Consider the following 21,559-nt stretch of genomic DNA (forward strand, 5'->3'; position numbering starts at 1 on the left):
CTCTTCCGTACACTCTCTTTCAGTTTTTCCCATCCTAATTTATCTTCTAGATCTCCCCTGACTTCTTCAGCGCTGCCACCTTTTTACTTACCCCACTGCCCCTTTTCCCACTCTCGCCTTCCTTATTCCACTGTTTCCCTTTGACTTCTCTCTCTAACCATCACTCCACCCTTCACCTCTGTTCTCTCACCGCCAGCTTCATGCTCTCTTTTGCTTCTACAGACATTGCTCTCTCCTCCAGACACCTCAGCTGAGGGGACACCTGTCCCCGCCACACCCCACACATACCGTGAGCACAGACCCGTCCGCCTTGCGCAGCTCCATGCTGTCTCGCACCGGGGGTGGGTTCCCAGTCGCCGTGCACTGCACCACTGAGCTCGAGTTCATGTTAAATTCAGCTTCCGGCATCAGGTCGATAATCTGAGGGATCCGGTCTGGAAGCAGAAGAATGAAACGTCAGGAGCAGCAGAGCTCAGATGAGCCGTAAAGCAAGGAGGACATGACAGAGCACAGAAATGTACAGAGAACTGATGATGCCCTCAGCACATATCACGGCATGGCCTCCCTGGCATTCCATCTCTGATCACAGGCAGAAGAAACCAACACACATCCCCAGAGCACCTCATCCTGTATATGTAGGTACTCAGTGCATGACCGTCCATTTGGGTCATAGGAAGACACCCGGTGACTTTCAAGTCACCCATATTCACAGATCAGCCAATAGGAAGACCTCATGTGACTTTCAGGTCACCCATTCACAGATCAGTCAATAGGAAGACCTCATGTGGCTTTCAGGTCACCCATTCACAGATCAGTCAATAGGAAGACCTCATGTGGCTTTCAGGTCACCCATTCACAGATCAGCCAATAGGAAGACCTCATGTGGCTTTCAGGTCACTCATTCACAGATCAGTTTATAGGAAGACACCATGTGGCTTTCAGGTCACCCATTCACAGATCACTCAATAGGAAGACACTATGTTGTTTTCAAGTCACCCATTCACAGATCAGTCAATAGGAAGATACCATGTGGGTTTCAGGTCACTCCTTCACAGATCAGCCAATAGGAAGACACCATGTGTCTTTCAGGTGACCCATTCACAGATCACTCAAGAGGAGGACACCATGTGGCTTTCAGGTCACCCATTCACAGATCAGTCAATAGGAAGACACCATGTGGCTTTCAGGTCACTCCTTCACAGATCAGCCAATAGGAAGACACCATGTTGTTTTCAGTTCACCCGTTCACAGATCACTCAATAGGAAGACACCATGTTGTTTTCAGGTCACTCCTTCACAGATCAGCCAATAGGAAGACACCATGTGGCTTTCAGGTCACCCATTCACAGATCAGCCAATAGGAAGACACCATGTGGCTTTCAGGTCACCCATTCACAGATCAGTCAATAGGAAGACACCATGCGGCTTTCAGGCCACTCATTCATTGATCAGTCAATAGGAAGACACCATGTGGCTTACAGGCCACCCATTCACAGATCAGATGAGTAGGAAATCAGTGCATGGTCTCAAAAGGGACATTACCAAACCAGAGAAGGTGGTGGTGGAACTCAGTTCCTTACCTGATTTCTCGCAGTGCTGCCCGTGCCATCCCGTTGGACACACACAACCACTGAAGCGGTTACAGGTTCCTCCGTTTTGGCACTGGCACTGCAGGGCGCAATCAGCCCCATAGTGGTTGATGCTGCACTCTAAAGGGGAGACCAAAAGGGAGGGTGTTATTAGTGGACAAGATTCAGAGGCGCGCCAAGATCTCAGACAGTGGACAAACCAGTGCTCAGTTCCCGTTAGTAGCGGCGGAGAACAGCTCAGTGCCTGTCAGGTCACGGCAATATCAGCAGCCATACCTGGAAAGGCGTTCAAAACATCGGGGAACCCCTGTCCCCAGTCAGTGAAAACCTAATGTCCCAGGGCTTGGGGGACATTTTTTCAATTTTCCTGTCATTGGCAGTGTTCATGGGGACCTGGGCATGAACAAAGCAGTGGAGGCTGGCATGGCTCATGGGTGGTGAGGCGGGCACGGAGGGTGCGGGGAGTGCCACAAATAGGGGGGATTGGAATTTAAAAAAGAACTTTCCTTGAGGCCGGGTCCTGCACCTCTGCTCCTTCTCTCCTGCCTCCGACTCTGACAGGAACAGGAAGCAAGCAGCCAGGCTCCCTCCCCTAAGCCAATCACAACGCTGCAATGCAGCATTGTGATTGGTCTGTGTGCCGTGACACGGCGCTCTGCCAGGGGCTGGAGGGGTGGGCATGTTCTCCAAGCAGGCTGTAATGCAGCCTGCATGGAGAACAGGGAAAGTGCACAAGTCTGGTTTTGGCGACCGAGAGGGCCGACCAAACAGTGATTGCGCACTTAGAAGTTGGCAAACCACTCCTACCCTGCTCCGAGAGCAGAGCAGCCCCGCCCACCTGCCCGCCGCAAAGCAGCACAAGCATAAAATGATAATAACTGTAAGTAACTGTAACTGTAACTGTAACTGTAACTGTAACTGTAAGTTATCCGCCATAGCGGAGGAGGGGCCCCTGGAACCAAGACAGAAAACATGGCTTCTAAAGATGGAACCTCACTATTAAACGCCGTCACTTCTACAATCAGATTGAAGCCAGCATCAAAATGGGCTCGCTTTCGATCACTGGATCCACAAGCGGATCTTTACGTCCTGCAGAAAGGTCTGCCGAGATGTGTAAGACACCAAGCCCTGCCATTACAGGGATTTTACTACCCCCGATTGAAACACACGCGGGAGCGTTACATCTACCAAAATTGATTTTACCTGACAAGGGAGCACCCTAAGGCTAGAAACACTGGAATAGCCCGCATCGAGTAATTATTTCAAGGCCTCCGTCATAATTCTAGGATCGCACTTGAACCATGGCTCCTTTCTTTTAAGAACAAATTGCTGTAATTTGAAACTGAACCATCATAAAATATATATATATATATATATGGGCCCCAGGAATTATACAAGAGGCTACTATTTCTAAAAACTACATAAGAAACTAAGCGTGGCCGCCAAAAATTGATACCGAGGCCCCATTGGAAGTGTGCGATATTCTTTATCGACTTGGAAACCAAACATAGAGGGTTTTTTATTGGTTTGGTTCAAATATTTTTCTTCTAATTCCAGAGAGTTAATCAATTTGTCTTGAGAAAGATGGATACATTTTACACCCATCGAAACGCATCGACGCCCTTTTAACCACATAATCCGTGAACACGGGCGAGGAAACGAGTGAAAATTATAAAAACACCAAGTTCCGCGCCAAACGCATTGTTATATCACAGATATGTAAAATGTTAAAAGACATAGGTTCTTTGTCTGTTGTATACTCTCTTTTCTTTTAGTTTTTATTCTTTACGTCTTTGGTTCATTTATTATAATTATGAATTGTTTATGTGATTATTGTCAAATATTATGTTTATCATTGCTTTGTTTTTTTTAATTGTGATTTTGTGAATAAATGTATTCTTTGTATATCTTAGTTCTTTATATTATATTATTGTTTTTTATTCATTTGTTGACTATATATGGTCTAATCATCTCCAGTAAGAATGAGTGGGTGATTAGAGTGAGGTTTTGCATAGGTCTCAAGTGTAATAGTCTGTCAAGCACGTATACTGCGTAGCTTTGTCCAAAGGACTCTCTCTTTTCGCATTAAATATAAGCTCCCTGAGGATGGGAGTTGTGATAAAATTTAGCTGAGAAACAGGATGTGAATAAACATTTGTTTTTTACATTAAGCATTATGTAGAATTACTAATGATAAACTCCTTGGATGATTGGACATAAGTTAAAGCTGCGTGGAACATTAGTGAACAAAGGGGTATGTTTATGAACCTCTTTGTGGCGCTCCTGCACCATGCAACGTCGTGCAAGAGCGATGCAAATGTAAAAGGAGATTTTTGAAGCCACGCAGGGCCACCTTGCATGGCCCACCGCAGCTTCACAAATCTTGAGTAATGTCATGCAGCGCGCATCTCTGTGTTGCATTACTCTGCACCGGGGAGGTGTTTCCATGGGCGTTGCGTGGGTGTTCCCATGCAACATACATGGATTTTGATGAATTCCCAGATTTACAAGCACAGGTAAACCTGGGAATGTGACAAAAGACACCCCCTTCCAGGAGAGGCAGAAAGAGAAGCAAATGTTTCATTTCTCCTCGTTTTTTCATCTTTCTATGTGTGCTTCATTCTGCGTTCTGCAGCGCACATAGAAAGAGCAAAAAAGGCTCGCAGGATTGTTTTTGAGCAGGAAGATGCCTACAACAGAGGTACACTTGCACCATAGTGCAAAGGTGCCTGCAGTGGCGCTAGGCTGCCAAATGCCACCATCGCAGGGGGGAAAGGACAGGAATGCAATGTATTGGATCAATCTGGCGCATTGTAGACCTTCCACTGTGACGCAGGGCAGCGCAGCAAGGTGACATGCTGCACTGTGCCGCTCTTTCATAAATGTGGTCCATAGGGGCCTATTGGTCATTGTGTCGCATTGCCCGTGCTCCATACAAAGGGGTGCAGGGCGATCCAACTACAAAGTCAGATTTAACAAGACTGGCGAGGCCACCTTGTGTGGTCTGTGTGGCTAGATAAGTCTGCATTAACACAAGGCAGTGCAAATCGCTGCTGTGCATTACTCTGAGTCAGGGAAGGCGTTCCATGGGTAGAGTGTGGGTGTTCCCATGGATTCACCCATGTATTCTGGCGCATTCACAGATTAACCAACACTGCGAAAGCTTGGAATGCGTCGAAATGCTACGCCTTCCCAGGGGAGGTGCAACAAGGAGAAATATCTTCATTTCTCCTTGTTGTTTCCTTTTTCTAAGTGTGCTGCATTCTGCAGCACCCTTACAAGAAGGAGAATGCCTCTGAGGATTGATTTTGTACAGGAAAGTGTGTCCCTTCCTATGCAAAAACCTCCTGCCTGCGTTGGTGCATGGCAGCACGTGTGCGCCAGCGAAAGGAAAGGACAGGAAGGCGCTGTATGATGTGAAATACAGCGCATTCCTGCCCTGTCACACAGCGTAGCAAGCTGACTTGCTGCGCTGCTGTTGGAAGGCGGACCCCGAGGAGTCGGTGAGACAACCAAGGGGGGGGGCCCTCTCACTGCACGAAGTAGCCGAGTGCTGCCGAGAAGTCTCCTGAGAGATCCTTCTCCTATCCCGTACTAGCACAGTAACACCACCACACCGGACTCAAGGAGGTTGTCTCAAGATAAGCAATTCTTTATCATCAATAAAAAGGTTACGAGCTCAATATTTACACGAAGGGATCGAGGGATCCACCAAAAGTCTCAATGTCTCTTTGGAAGGGTAGGGGTAGCAGGACAGTCTTTGGCAGGAATGTGGTACGAGGGTACCTGGGGCCCAGTTCTTATCCTCACGCTGGAGGACCTCCGATCTCGGAGGGGTCGAGCCGCGACGGCGTCAGCAGGGCTCTGGCGTACAGTTCGTGGAGAGCCGCGATTCAATCAGCAGGGCTCTCAAGATGGTCTCTGTTCAGCTCGAGCCGCGACGTCGTCAGCAGGGCTCCGAGGAAGGTTCCAGCGAGGTTGGGCCGCAACGGCGTCTGCAGGGCTCCGATGTTCCAGGTGGTTCAGAACAGGGTTCACAGGAGGGAGCCGCGACGCAGTCAGCAGGGCTCGTGATGGTTCCGACAAGAGTTCTTCTCCGTAGGGTCAGCCGCGATTCAATCAGCAGGGCTCTCGACTCCGGGATACAACTGCCGAGCTGTGGTGGGGTCGCCCCAGATATAGGTCTGGAGCCCTTTGATGTCCGGACCGATGCGCCCGAGGGGGCGGAGTGGCCGGGTGGAGGTGGCCAGACACCCAGCAGGAGAGGCGCCAGGCCCATGGGAGTTGCAGGGCGATCACACCTTGAGAGGGGAGGACAGTTGGGGGTCCCATCGATACTGTCCTCCGCCGGGGCGATGAATGGTTCCTGCGGCACCCCCTGGCTAGTTCGTGGTGCCTCGATGTCGGGGCTTCGCTGGGGTCGAGGCCGGGTTGAGCGGGGTCGCGCCGGCTGGTGCACGGTGTGACGTGGATGCCAACAAGATGGCGGAGCCACGAGGAGTATGCGTCCACGTGCAGCTCCGGGTGAAGGGCCTTGGTGCAGTTCAGACGGGTGGCCCGTGACGGCCGGGGCGGGGAACGGGCACAATCCAGGGGGTTAAGGACCACGCCACGAGGCCGGGTCCAACAGGCGTCCCCCCCAGCCGAAGGCATGGAGAGTCACCCATCTCCTTGGGGATTCTCCTCGTCAAGGCGGAAGAAGCGGGACAGGCCGTCGGCGTTGGCGTGGTCATTGCCGGGCCGGTGTTCGACGTCAAAGTCCATCCCTTGTAGCGAGATGGACCACCGCAGCAGCTTGGGGTTCTCGCCCCGCATTTGCATTAGCCATTGCAAGGGCCGGTGGTCGGTCTGGACCCGGAAGTGGGTGCCAAAGAGGTAGGGCCGGAGCTTCTTGAGGGCCCACACCACAGCGAAGGCCTCCCGCTCAATAGTGCTCCAGCGTTGCTCTCGGGGCAGTAGTCGTCGGCTGATGAAGGCCACTGGTCGGTCGAGCCCCTTTTCGTCGGCTTGGGATAGGACGGCCCCGATCCCATACTCGGAGGCGTCCGTCTGTACCACGAACTCCTTCTGGTAGTCCGGGGCCTGCAGCACCGGAGCAGTACACATGGCTGTCTTTAGGGTGTCGAAGGCTGTTTGGCAGCGGGGTGTCCAGTGTACCTTCTTGGGCTGCTTTTTGGACGTTAACTCTGTGAGGGGGCCAACAATGCTCCCATAGTCCCGGATAAACCGCCGGTAGTATCCGGTGAGGCCCAGGAAGGCCCGGACAGCGGTCTGGGTAGTGGGGGGTTCCCAGGTCTGGATGGCATCTATCTTTGCTTGGAGGGGGGCCACCTGCCCGCTCCCCACTTGATGGCCCAGGTAGGTCACGGATCCGTGGCCGATTTGGCATTTGCTGGCCTTGATTGTGAGCCCGGCCCGCTGAAGGGCGGCCAGGACGGCCTTCAGGTGGAGAAGGTGCTCGGCCCAGTGGTTGCTGTACACGGCAATGTCATCTAAGTAGGCCGCGCTGAAGGCCTCAAGCCCGGCCAAAACCTTGTTCACCAGTCTTTGGAAGGTGGCCGGGGCGTTCTTCATTCCGAAGGGCATCACCCGAAAGTGGTAATGCCCATCCGGGGTCGAAAAGGCGGATCTTTCTTGGGCGCCGGGGGTGAGCTGGATTTGCCAGTACCCGGCGGTGAGGTCCAGCGTGCTCAAGTAGCGAGCGGCCCCTAGGCGGTCGATCAGTTCGTCGGCCCGGGGTATCGGGTGTGCGTCTGTCTTGGTTACTACATGCAGGGCTCGGTAGTCCACGCAGAATCGCAACTCCGGGGGGTGACCGGGAGCTGCGGCCTTGGGCACCAGGACGACAGGGCTGGCCCACGGGCTGTCGGAAGGCTTGATGACCCCCAGGGCCAGCATCTTCGCTACTTCGGCCTGGATGCAGGCCCGCACTCGGTCAGGCACCCGGTAGGCTCTGTGTCGTATGGGGGGGTTCTCCCCGGTGTCGACGTCGTGGACGCACCAGTGGGTCACCCCCGGGGTGAGAGAGAAGAGGGCTGCGTAGTCCCGCAGTAATCGCTGGCAGTCGTTGCGCTGCTCCGGGGTCAGGGATGAGGCGAGTTGGACCCCTTCGATCGATCCATCGTGACTGTCGGATTGCAAGAGGTCGGGCAAGGGCTCGGAGTCGTCCTCGCTCCCCTCGTCGGTCGCCAGCAGCAGGCTCAGTTCGGTCCGGGCGAAGTGGGGTTTTAGCCTGTTCGCATGTAGGACCCGGAGGGGGTTCCGGGGGGACTCCAGATCGACCAGGTAGGTGACGGGACTTTTCTTCTCCACCACCTTGAAGGGCCCGGTCCACTTGTCCTGGAGGGCGCCGGGTTCGACCGGGGCCATGACCCATACTTTCTGACCTGGCTCGAATTCTACCGTAGAAGTGTTGCGATCGTACCACCGCTTCATGTCCTCCTGGCTGGCCTCGAGGTTGGCTTCGGCTATGGCTCGGAACTTGCGGGTCTGGTTTCGGAGGGTCAGGAGGTATCGGTAGACGTCAGGAGGGGCGCCTCGGGGCTTCATCTCCCAGCCCTCCTTGACCAGGCTGAGTGGTCCGCGGACCGGGTGCCCATACAATAGTTCAAACGGGCTGAACCCCAGGGACTTCTGCGGGACCTCCCGATAGGCAAACAGGAGGCAGGGCAGCAGGACATCCCATTTCCGCCTGAGGGGTTCTTCCAGGCCCTGGATCATCCCTTTCAATGTTCGGTTGAACCGCTCAACCAGCCCGTTCCCCTGGGGGTGATATGGGGTCGTGAACTTGTATGTGACCCCGCATTGTTGCCACAGGGACCGCATGTACCTGGAGATAAAGTTCGTGCCACGGTCGCTCACCACTTCGCTGGGGAATCCCACTCGGGAGAAGATCCCCATCAAGGCCCGTCCTACCACAGGGGCCGTTATAGTTCTGAGCGGGACCGCCTCCGGGTACCTGGTGGCGTGGTCCACGAGGACCAGGATGAAGCGGTGGCCCAGGGCGGTTTGGGGGTCCAGGGGTCCCACAATGTCGATTCCGACTCGTTCAAACGGGGTGCTGACGGCGGGAAAGGGCTGGAGGGGGGCCTTGACCCGACCCCCCGTCTTCCCGCTGGCTTGGCAGGTCTGGCAGGACCGGCAGTGGTTGTCCACATCTCTCCGCATCCGAGGCCAGTAGAAGTGGGTCACCAGACGACTGTACGTTTTGTCTTGCCCCAAGTGTCCGGCGAGGGGCACATCATGGGCCAGGTTGAGAAGGAACTCCCGGAAGCGGAGGGGGACCACCAACACGCGGCCGGCCCCGAGTTCTGCCACTTTCTGTTCACTGTACAACAGGCCCTCGGCCCAGTAGATCCAGTGGGTGCCGGTCTGGTCACCGTTGGCTTGCGCGGTCGCCTGCTGTCGGACCCCTTCGAGAGAGGGACAGGACTGTTGCTCTTGCTGGAACTGCTCTCGGGTGGGGCCCCCTTCATGTTGCCATTGCGTCAGTTCTGGTAGGGCGCTCGGAGAAGCCATCTCTTCGGGGGAGGATTCGCTGGGCCCGGGGTCGGTGTCCGCCTCCTCCTCGCTGCTGGCGGGAGGGGGTGTGAGCCCCTCGGGTCGGGCCGTCCCGGAGGTCGAGGAGGAGCGGGGGGCCTGGGAGGTCATGGACCGGGTGATGGCGCAGGCCCAATCAGCCAGTCCCAACATTCGGAGGTGCTCTCGTCGTTCTACTTGAGCCCAGGGGGAACTCTCCAAGTCGTTCCCCAGGAGGCAGTCAACCGGGGCGTCGTCGCGCACCGTCACCTTCAGCAGGCCCGTCACCCCTCCCCACTCGAAGGGGACCAGGGCCATCTGGCATAGGCTTTCACTGTTGTCGGCCGTCCGCACCGGGCACAGCACATTCGGTAGAATCTGTTCAGGGGTCACCAGGTGGCAGCGGACAGCGGTGATACTGGCGCCGGTGTCGCGAAGGGCTTCGGCCCGTTGTCCGTTGACCGTGACCTGCTGCCGGTACTTCTGGGTGTTGGTTGGGATGGGGGTGCAGGGTACCATCTCTCGGCTACCCAGGCAGACCAGGGACATGGCTGCCGGCTCCCACTCAGTGTTTTCTTGGTCGAGGGCCTCTTCTTCCTCCTCTCCCCCCAAGGCGGCGGCTGTCAGCTGCCGGGGCGGGGGCCCGCCGGCCCCGTTTCTTCGGTTCAGGGGGCAGGCCGGGTCGCTGGCAAAGTGTCCGGTTTGTTGGCAGCCATAGCAGGTCACGGGTGGCCGTGGTCCGGGTCGGGCCGGGCCCACCCTTCGCGCTAGGCTCGGGGAGAGATGTGGCTGCGGTGGCCCTCGAGGGGGGCTCCTGGGGGCCCCAGCGGGAGGGTCTCGGTTCCTGTTCGGCCCTCCCCCCCCACCGCGCTGGCGTGGGGGTCCGTTGGGGTTCCTCTGGTACTCCCCCATTGAGCTCCGGGGGACCCGGGAGTTGACCCATCGATCGGCCTCGACGGCAAGTTTTCGCGGGTCGGTCATTTTGCTGTCGAGGAGGTGCTGCCTCAGTTCCACGAAGCAATTATTGGAAAGGTGTTCCCAGACGATGAGGTCGACCAGTTGTCCGTAGGTGGTTACTTTGCTGCCTTTGATCCACCCTTCTAGGGCCCGACTGAAAAAGTCCACATATTCCACCCATGTGGTACCCGGGATTTTCTTGCAGTCTCGGAACCGCTGGCGGTACATCTCCGCTGTTAGCCCGTATCGGGTGAGCAGGGCCTCCTTCATGTGATCGTAGGAGGTCATCACCTCCTCCGGTAGCTGGAGCAGCGTGTCCCGCCCTTCACTCAGGAATCGCCCCCACAGGCCTGCGCCCCAGTCTTTTCGGGGCACCCGATGGGAGGTCATGGCCACCTCGTAGGCCTTGAACCATTGTTGGATATCGTCATTCTTGTAATACTCCTTGACGACCTCCTTCGGGATATGCACCTTGGCCTCGGGGGGCGGTAGAGTGTCTCTAGTACTGGGGGTGTTGGTCCCTCCGTTCTTGGCCTTGATCTCGAGCTCCTTGAGACTGCGCTCGTGCTCAAGAGTTAGTTTCTTTTCCTCCAACTCCCGGTGTCGTCTCTTCTCTTCTATTTCTTCTTGAAGGCGTAGCTGCTCGAGGGCCAGTTTCTTTTCTGCCAGCTGGAGTTCGCCGTCCAGCCGCAGTCGGGCGAGCTCTAGTTCGTGGCTCCGGACCTTTTCCCGCTCTCGTATTTCTTCCTCGGAGAGGCCGGTTTCTAGGCTCTTTCTTCCTCCGGTTGCCGGGGTCAGTGCGGTTGCTGTGGTCTCCGTCAGGGGCAAGGGCCCCTCTTCCTGGGAGGGGCCTGCCCCAGCCTCCAACCATGCCCTCAGAGCTTTCTGCATCTCTTCCTTGGTACCGAGGCTGGTGGTTGCAATGCCTTCGTCTCTGCAGAACTGTTTTAATTCTTTGTGCGTATATTCTTCCAGCCGTTCGGGCTGGAACTCCATTGTCGCGTTGTTTTCCTGGCTGCTCATGATGCTATTCGTTTGGATGGGTAGCTAGTGGGTACTGGCTGGTACGTACTGCGTTCGGCTCGGATCCCGTCGCTGGCCACCAAATGTTGGAAGGCGGACCCCGAGGAGTCGGTGAGACCACCAAGGGGGGGGGGCCCTCTCACTGCACGAAGTAGCCGAGTGCTGCCGAGAAGTCTCCTGAGAGATCCTTCTCCTATCCCGTACTAGCACAGTAACACCACCACACCGGACTCAAGGAGGTTGTCTCAAGACAAGCAATTCTTTATCATCAATAAAAAGGTTACGAGCTCAATATTTACACGAAGGGATCGAGGGATCCACCAAAAGTCTCAATGTCTCTTTGGAAGGGTAGGGGTAGCGGGACAGTCTTTGGCAGGAATGTGGTACGAGGGTACCTGGGGCCCAGTTCTTATCCTCACGCTGGAGGACCTCCGATCTCGGAGGGGTCGAGCCGCGACGGCGTCAGCAGGGCTCTGGCGTACAGTTCGTGGAGAGCCGCGATTCAATCAGCAGGGCTCTCAAGATGGTCTCTGTTCAGCTCGAGCCGCGACGTCGTCAGCAGGGCTCCGAGGAAGGTTCCAGCGAGGTTGGGCCGCGACGGCGTCTGCAGGGCTCCGATGTTCCAGGTGGTTCAGAACAGGGTTCACAGGAGGGAGCCGCGACGCAGTCAGCAGGGCTCGTGATGGTTCCGACAAGAGTTCTTCTCCGTAGGGTCAGCCGCGATTCAATCAGCAGGGCTCTCGACTCCGGGATACAACTGCCGAGCTGTGGTGGGGTCGCCCCAGATATAGGTCTGGAGCCCTTTGATGTCCGGACCGATGCGCCCGAGGGGGCGGAGTGGCCGGGTGGAGGTGGCCAGACGCCCAGCAGGAGAGGCGCCAGGCCCATGGGAGTTGCAGGGCGATCACACCTTGAGAGGGGAGGACAGTTGGGGGTCCCATCGATACTGTCCTCCGCCGGGGCGATGAATGGTTCCTGCGGCACCCCCTGGCTAGTTCGTGGTGCCTCGATGTCGGGGCTTCGCTGGGGTCGAGGCCGGGTTGAGCGGGGTCGCGCCGGCTGGTGCACGGTGTGACGTGGATGCCAACAAGATGGCGGAGCCACGAGGAGTATGCGTCCACGTGCAGCTCCGGGTGAAGGGCCTTGGTGCAGTTCAGACGGGTGGCCCGTGACGGCCGGGGCGGGGAACGGGCACAATCCAGGGGGTTAAGGACCACGCCACGAGGCCGGGTCCAACAGCTGCATTAAATAATGATAAATCTGCCCCATAACTGGGAGGCCAGGCCTTCTCTGGGGGCCCCTGGTTTGTGGCTCACGCGACACCTGCTTCTTCCTTCCTCTTCCCCAACTACATGCTTGTATTATTATACCCCTGGTTTTGTTGAGGTAAAGAGTGAAATAAGTAAAAATTATATTACTGTCTTTGTTACTCAGTTATCACATGATGCAGCCAATGGATCCTGCATGGCTTGGGGGTGGGTGGAGGTGGGTACCTTTGTTACACTGAAGTCCATGCCAGCCGGTGGCACAGGAGCACCCGTATGGGTCGGGCAGGCAGAAGGTCAGCCCATGGCAGCTGTGGTCCTTCTTGCACACTTCTTGGCAGTTGTGTCCGAACCTTCCCTCGCGGCAGGCTGCAAAACATGCATGAAGAAATGGGGTTGAGCTGCAGACATGTGCACATTAAAATCTCAGCCTGTGACCTTGATCTCAACTGCAGACATGTGCACCTTCAGATCTCAGCCTGTGAGCTTGATCTAACCTGCAGACATGTGCACCTTCAGATCTCAGCCTGTGACCCTGATCTCAACTGCAGACATGTGCACCTTCAGATCTCAGCCTGTGACCCTGATCTCAACTGCAGACATGTGCACCTTCAGATCTCAGCCTGTGACCCTGGTCTCAACTGCAGACATGTGCACCCTCAGATCTCAACATGTCAGCTTGATCTAGACTATAGACATGTGCACCTTCAGATCTCAGCCTGTAACCCTGATCTCAACTGCAGACATGTGCACCCTCAGATCTCAACATGTCAGCTTGATCTAAACTATAGACATGTGCACCTTCAGATCTCAACCTGTGAGCTTCATCTAAACTGCAGACGTGTGCACCTTCATATCTCAGTCTGTGAGCTTGATCTCAACTGCAGACATGTGCACCTTCAGATCTCAGCCTGTGACCCTGATCTCAACTGCAGACATGTGCACCTTCAGATCTCAGCCTGTGACCCTGATCTCAACTGCAGACATGTGCACCCTTAGATCTCAACATGTCAGCTTCATCTAAACTGCAGAAGTGTGCACCCTCAGATCTCAACATGTCAGCTTGATCTAAACTATAGACGTGTGCACCTTCAGATCTCCGCCTGTGACCATGATCTCAATTGCAAACATGTGCACCCTCAGAACGAAACCTGTGAGCTTGATCTAAACTGGAGACCTGTGCACCTTCAGATCTTAACCTGTGAGCTTGATCTAAACTGGAGACATGTGCACCTTCAGATCTCAACCTGTGAGCTTGATCTAAACTGGACACACATACATCTCCAAAACGTTGACCTTTATTTAAACTCCAGACTCGTACACCTTCAAATCTCTGCCTGTGTCTGCTGTCTAAACTGCAGACATGTACACAGTCAAAGCTAAGCCCATGACTGTGATTTAAACTGCAGACATGTATAGCTTCAAATTTAAGACTGTAACCGTGATCTAAACTGCAGACATGATCACCTTCAAATCTAAGCCCATGACAGCGATCTAAATTGCAGACATGTGCACCTTGAAATCTCAGTCTGTTACCTTTGTTTAGACTGCAGACATCCACACCTTGAAATCTCAGTCTGTTACCTTTGTTTAGACTGCAGACACGCACACCTTGAAATCTCAGTCTGTTACCTTTGTTTAGACTGCAGACATCCACACCTTGAAATCTCAGTCCGTTACCTTTGTTTAGACTGCAGACATACACATCTTGAAATCTCAGTCCGTTACCTTTGTTTAGACTGCAGACATCCACACCTTGAAATCTCAGTCTGTTACCTTTGTTTAGACTGCAGACATGCACACCTTGAAATCTCAGTCTGTTACCTTTGTTTAGACTGCAGACATCCACACCTTGAAATCTCAGTCCGTTACCTTTGTTTAGACTGCAGACATACACACCTTGAAATCTCAGTCCGTTACCTTTGTTTAGACTGCAGACATACACACCTTGAAATCTCAGTCCGTTACCTTTGTTTAGACTGCAGACATGCACACCTTGAAATCTCAGTCCGTTACCTTTGTTTAGACTGCAGACATGCACACCTTGAAATCTCAGTCGGTGGCCGTGATTTAGACTGAACACGTGTACACTTTCAAATCTCAGTCCTTGCCCTTTATTTAGACTGCAGACATGCACACCTTGAAATGAAGACATGTATTTCATCAAAGTTCAATTGCAAGTGGGCCATTATCTCACATGGTGACACTTACCTGGCATTTTGGAGCTTGCCTGGCAAAGGAGTACTTACCTGCCAGAGAGGAACTCACCTAGCACGGGTACAGTTAGGTGGTATAGAAGCTTGCAGAAGCTCACCTGGAATGTGGTACCTGGGCACCTACCTAGTATCAAAGCATCCAGCATCGAAGCATTCGCCCACCATCAAAGCAGCTGTCTTCTCACATTGGAATCGACAGACGTATTCACATATGCCAGAGAATTTATTCTATCCAGAGCTGAATGATGTCACTCCCATGGCAGCATGACCAGCATCCCAAGCCAACAGATAAAGTTTGTGTTTCAAAGTGGTTTCAAATACCATAACTGACTTAAATTCCCAAAAAGTACTTATCACAATCAGCAGCTATTAACCAATCACGACAGAAGGCATTATGCAAGTCTATGTAAATTACAGATGTAGAGAGCCAAAACCAACAAGTATGGCACAACGAGCCAGGCAGGCAACTCACCAAGACGTCTTCCTAAACACGTGTAATAAACCCAGGTGTCATACTAAACTGGTCCAATAAACCAATCCAAATAAACCAAAATGTTTTCCTAAACAGGTCCAGTAAACCAAGCCAAATATACCAAAATGTCTTCCTAAACAAGTCCAGTAAACCAAGCAAAATAAACCAAGACGTCTTCTTAACAAGGTCCAACAAACCAAAGCGTCTTCCTAACAAGACCCAACAAACCAAGGCGTCTTTCTAACAAGGTCCAACAAAGCAAGGCGTCTTCCTAACAAGGTCCAACAAACCAAGGCGTCTTCCTAACAAGACCCAACAAACCAAGGCGTCTTCCTAACAAGGTCCAACAAACTAAGGCGTCTTCCTAACAAGGTCCAACAAACCAAAGCGTCTCCCTAAGACGACACAACAAACCAAGGCGCCTTCTTAACAAGGTCCAACAAACCAAAGCGTCTTCTTAACAAGACCCAACAAACCAAGGCGTCTTCCTAACAAGGTCCAACAAACCAAGGCGTCTTCCTAACAAGGTCCAACAAACCAAGGCGTCTTCCTAACAAGGTCCAACAAACTAAGGCATCTTCCTAACAAGGTCCAACAAACTAAGGCGTCTTCCTAACAAGGTCCAACAAACCAAAGCGTCTTCCTAACAAGACCCAACAAACCAAGGCGCCTTCCTAACAAGGTCCAACAAACCAAGGTGTCTCCCTAACAAGATCCAACAAACCAAGGCATCTTCCTAACGATGAACAACAAATCAATGCGTCTTCCTATCAAGGTCCAACAAACCAAGGCATCTCCCTAACAAGGTCCAACAAACCAAGGAGTCTTTCTAACGATGACCAAAAAACAAAGACGTCTTCCTAACAAGGTCCAACAAACCAAGGCGTCTTCCTAACGATGACCAACAAACCAAGGCATTTTCCTATCAAGGTCCAACAAAACAAGGCTTCTTCCTAAGGATGACCAACAAACCAAGACGTCTTCCTATCAAGGTCCAACAAACCAAGGTGTCTCCCTAACAAGGTCCAGCAAACCAAGGTGTCTTCCTATCAAGGTCCAACAAACCAAGGCATCTTCCTACCGATGACCAACAAACCAAATCATCTTCCTAACGATGACCAACAAACCAAGGTGTCTTCCTAACAAAGTCAAATAAACCTAAAAGTCTTCCTAAACTGGTCCATTAAACCAGTTCCAACAAACCAAGACATCTTCCTAATCAGGTCCAATACCAGGTCAAATAAACCAAGGCGTGTTTCTTAGCAGGATTAATAACCAAGCCCAATTAACCAAGGTGTCTTCCTAACAAGGTCCAATAAAACAAGGAATCTTCCTGAACAGGTCTAAAAAAACAAGGTATCTTCCTAGCAGGGTCCAATAGACCATTTGAAAAAAAACAAGTTGTCTTCCTAAAATGGTGCAATAAACCAGGTCCAATAATCCAAGGCGTCTTCCTAAAAAGGTGCAATAAACCAGGTCCAATAATCCAAGGCGTCTTCCTAAAAAGGTCCAATAAAATAAACCATGTCTAATAATCCAAGGCGTCTTCCTAAAAAGGTCCAATAAAACAGGTCCAATAAACCAAGGAATCTACCTAATTAATTCTAGTAAACCAAGTCATCTTTCTAAGCAGATCCAATAAACGAAGACTGTTGGAAACCGGAGTCCCTGTCCCGCAGCACTGTCACCAAATGCGAGACCTGGGACTCCCCACTCCACGTTAGGCCAAGTAAGGACACCGTTTGAGATAGCCCTGCTCACACCCTTAGTAGCTTGGCACGAGCAGCCAGGCCTATCTCCAAGGCACGAGTGTACAATGTGTGCAACCACGCCCACAGCAACCCACTGGTGACACCACAAATGGACTCCACACAAGTTTGATAAAACAAGTATAAACTTTATATAAGAAGATATATACGATCAGACCACACAATACAAAAGCCAACTTATAATCAAGGGCAATATTCGTTCCGGTTGGCTGGTAGGTTCAAATCCCAACCACCGCTTTCCAAATGCTATGCTGGTTGTAATGCTAGAATCACACACGTTCCAATGGACAAACAATAGTGCACTGCGTAACGATACAATCCTGTGCTTGGCAAAGGAGAAATAATACAATTCTTAACGATACACTCCGGCACCTTGCAATGGGACAAATAATGCAATGCGTAGCGATACAATCGTGTACTTCATCATAAGACAGACCGGCAGTTCGTTAGCAGCAATATTGGCAATGTGTATTACGAAAATCAGCGTCTTCACTAACAGTTGCCCCCACACATATCAACGATGACATAAAGTATAGTTTCTCACTCTGGCCCCAGTACTGCCACTTCTTTGGTCAGTAGGGGCCCCAATCTGAGCCGAAGCAAAGGCTCACATCGCCAGAAGGAATGAGAGGCCGAGAGAGTGTCACTCGGAGCCCGCACCCCGCCCACATTACCTGGGGACGAAACCCCACTCTCCTCTCCTCCTTCAGCGAACTGGGCCTTCCGTGTAGAACTTCCTCAGCGGCTTGGCCTGGCAGCTCAGCTCCTCGGGGCTGCCGGTGTGGGCCGCGACTGTTAGGAAGGTCTCAGGGGGCTGCAGGGCACACGTAGCCCACGCCTCTGAGATTACGTTACTCCGGGTGCACATTCACCACAGCACCCTCTGGGTCTCCTCTGGCACAAAGCCACACACACAACGCTGATGGGACTTCATGTCGACTCCGAGTGCACGTTCACCCGGCACTCCTTCCTGCGGTCTCAGTTGGCACCAAGACACGCACACCGCGCTGCAGAGACTCACTTTCTTCCGGTGCACACGATGATCAGCCGATCACCTCTACAGTCCCAGGTTGCACCAAAGCACGCACACTGCTTCACTGAGACTTACTCCAACTCCTGTGCCCCGATATCCAAGCGCTCTTCACCAACCCCTTCGGCCGCACCCCGACACGCTCACCTGGTCCGAGCCTCACGTCTCCTCGGTTGCACTCGATGACCAGGCACTCTTCACCAGTGCCTCCGGTGCACCCCAACATGCACCCTGCCTGTCCGAGACTCACTCCACTTCCGATGCACACGTTGGCCAGGCGCTCCTCACCAACGCCTCCTGTGCACCACGACACGCACCCTGCGCGTCCGAGACTCCCTTCACCTCCGATGCACACACTGACCAGGCGCTCTTCACCAATGCCTGCGGTACACCACGACAACCACCCAGTGCGTCCGAGACTCACTTCACCTTTGATGCACACGTTGACCAGGTGCTCTTCACCAACGCCTCCTGTGCACTACGACACGCACCCAGTGCGTCTGAGTCTCACTTCTCCTCCGTGTGTCCAAGCTCATGGGGCACACCTTCCGAGGGTCTCAAGCTGCCACAACACGCGCACACCACATCGCTTGAAACTTCTCTGGAAACTTTTATGTTCCTGTGTTTCCAAACAGGGAGCCGGCTCACCTCGGGCCCTTGGGGTAACAAGAAACAGCACAAAGCACAGTCTTCTTCAAGCAGGGGGACCTACCGCACAAAGCACAGTCCCAACAGCCTCTTCCTTGATTACAACAGCAAACTGCAGACCAGCCCCAGATCACGAAGCAAGGGTCGGTCCTTCCCAGCAGTCTCTTCAGTTGTTCCTTCCTTAGCAGAGGTTGCTCTTTACCACGAAATGGGTCCAAGCCTTTTCAGCCTTAATCCATTTCTATTCCAACATTCAGGGATCTCAGCTCTCATAGTTATAACCCGAAATGTCTTTGAAGTTCGTTGTGCTCAGGGGTCCCTGTCCCCTGCCTAAATCAGTTCTGGGTGTCTCCCTCCCAGTGTCACCTTTCTCCCTTTGATACTGGGGGTCTGAATCCTTAATCACTCAGCAGGAGACGGGTCAATTGTTTTATAGCAGCAACCCAGGACTCTTCACCTCCCGGGGCTTCTCCTCTGCCTACTCTCCAGATGCAGGTCAGCCTGGTGCCATCTCAGCCCCTCCCTGGGTCAAGACCTCCCTACCTCCTCTCACCTCTCAGATCCAGACAGTCAATCCACAGTCAGCAGAGACACACAGAAATGCTTAAAGCACAAAACTCAGCCACTTTCTAAAAGAGTGGTTTCTGAACACACAGTGGCAAAACCACTTTCATAGAAAGATGTGTTATGACACTGTGAGTTCATACATACTAAACGTCACCTCTCCGTTTTAAAATAATGGGAGACTAGGCTAACAAACACAATACCCTGCCTCCCCCATTCTGTCCTATGAGCAGGATGGCCTTTCACCAGTGAAAAACGAATTGGAGTGTTTTTCACTGCTAGGACATAGCACACACCTTACTTACACTGCACCCTGCCCATGGGTTACCCGGGACCTACCACAGTGGTGTCCACTGTGTACAAAAAAGGGAAAGTAAGGCCTGACAAGGGGTTGCACTTGTCAGAACAACTTGCTAATTTAGCAAACTGCGCGCATGCCCTACACTGCAGGCCTGTGTTCCCTTCTCTGCGCACCTTTGCATTACTAGCCCTGGCACACACAGTGCACTTCACTAGGGAATTTACTACTAAGGCAAACATACCAATCATGGCCAACCAATTACCATTACACTTTACACAGGGAACACTTGTAGTTTGACACTGATCAGCAGTGGCAAAGTACTCAAAGCATCTAAATTGGCAACTCTATGTCAGGAAAACGGTCTAGGGGGAAAGCAAAAAGTTTAGGGAACTTTAGCCAAAAAGGCCAAGTCCTACAAAGACCAATAAACAAAGGTGTCTTCCTACCAAAGTCTAATAGAGAAGGTCCAATAAACCAAGCAATCTTCCTAACAAGGTCCAATCGGCTAAGGTGCCTTCCTAAATTGGTCCAATAACCAGAGGCATCATCCTTGCAAGTTCTAATAAACCAAGGAATCTTTGTAACCAGGTCCAATAAACCGAGGCCAATAAGCAAAGGTATCTTCCTATCAAGGTTAAATAAAGAAGGTCCAATAAACTAAGGTGCCTTTTTCTTGCCCATGGAGTATCACACCCACCTTTCTCGCAGCACATTCTAATTCCAATAAAGACTGGAGATGTTTCTTGCGCATGACATATCGCATCCACCTTTCTCGCAGCACATTCTAATGGAGACTGGCAATGTTTCTTGCCCCTGGCGTATCAAACCCACCTTTCTCAAAGCACATTCTAATACAGACTGGAGATGTTCCTTGCCCATGGTGTATCGCATCCACTTTTCTAATAGCACATTTTAATGAAGACTGGAGATGTTTCTTACCCATGGTGTATCTCACCCACCTTTCTCGCAGCGCGTTCCCATGAAGCCAGGTGGGCAGACGCACTCGCCAGTGATGTCGTGGCAGATGCCGCCATTCAGACAGTCGGGACATTCCTTCTCACACCTGGAGCCCCACTTCTTTGCAGCACACCCTGGGGGAAGACAGGTTGAAGATGAGGGAGAATGTCTGGAGACAGACAATTATGTCAGAAACTATTTCTCAATTGAAACAAGTGGAACAGGAGAATGATTCAGTCATCGACAGCTCGTGTCTGAAATTGTGGGTACAACTCATGGTGACTCTGACTTCTCTCCTGGTATGGGAAGTCACCAATCTCAACAACACAAATATTTGAGCTAGAGTAAACTAAATCGGTCTAAGGAGCAGAGGTAAAGTGGATGGTCAAGCAGTGCAAAGATGTTGACCGACAGTGATTAGATCTCAATAAACATACAATGAAAAGCAGGTAACCTACCAGATGGAAACTTAGAATAGTGCAATAAGTTATTAAACAAAAAGCAAATCTTGAAGAAACAGTAGACAGTACCAGAACTATGACCAGTGAAGAGGGGATTTTCTCAGACGTATCTGTTGCCAAGACATGTTGTCGAGTGAACGTGGTGTGGGTTTAAGGCGTTTCGGTGGAACCGGAGGACTCTTGATGGGTGGAGGAAGAGTTCCAGCACTGTTTGGTTTTTAAAGCATACTATCTTCCACTGAATAGTTGTTTAGAAAGAAAGGACCAAGTATCCCTGGTTACTGCACAGCATCCCATTAGATGAGCATCAGTCTAAGGAGTAGTAAGTTTCCCACTTCTTGTCTACATAGGGTTCACTGGACTTTGTAACAAAGATGGCACCGAGGGGGCTTCTGGAGCAGAAGCATAGTGCCTGGGTGAAAGAAGAGGCAAGTGCTGCTGGAAGTGGCTGTGCTCATTATGGCTGCACTGGAGGTCACTGCACAGACGATAGCTGAGCTGGAGGTGGTAGGGTTATAGGTAGTTGGGGAGTAGGCGGTTGTCTTTTTGTTGGGTAGGCAAGCAGTGCTTAGGCAGAATATTATTGTGCTGCCAGTGGCTCAACTAAAGGTGGCAGCCATGGATGCGGGTGAGCCAGAGGGTGTTAGGCATGGAGTTGTTGAATCAGAGGTGGTTCATCTGAATGTGTTTTGACCGGAGGTGCTTTGAGCGAAGATAATTGGATATAGGTGGTTGTGTTAGCTTTGAATATAGATGGGCCAGATGTTGTTGTGCAGAAGATTGATAGCC

The 21,559-nt window shown here is 52.3% G+C and overlaps 1 protein-coding gene across 1 annotated transcript in view; it reads right to left on the reverse strand.

Annotated features, from left to right (window-relative positions):
* Positions 1–21,559, reverse strand: part of TIE1 (tyrosine kinase with immunoglobulin like and EGF like domains 1) — a 329,526-nt gene that overhangs the window by 163,068 nt on the left and 144,899 nt on the right. Inside the window, exons 5-8 of the mRNA XM_085602980.1 lie at positions 20,312–20,443; positions 12,581–12,721; positions 1,581–1,709; positions 289–434 (exon numbers count right to left, since the gene is read on the reverse strand). Coding sequence (XP_085459106.1) covers positions 289–434; positions 1,581–1,709; positions 12,581–12,721; positions 20,312–20,443 — 548 coding nt within the window. The remainder of the gene's footprint in view (positions 1–288; positions 435–1,580; positions 1,710–12,580; positions 12,722–20,311; positions 20,444–21,559) is intronic.

Source organism: Triturus cristatus, chromosome 4_2, assembly GCF_964204655.1.
Source record: "Triturus cristatus chromosome 4_2, aTriCri1.1, whole genome shotgun sequence".
NCBI classification, from domain to species: domain Eukaryota; kingdom Metazoa; phylum Chordata; class Amphibia; order Caudata; family Salamandridae; genus Triturus; species Triturus cristatus.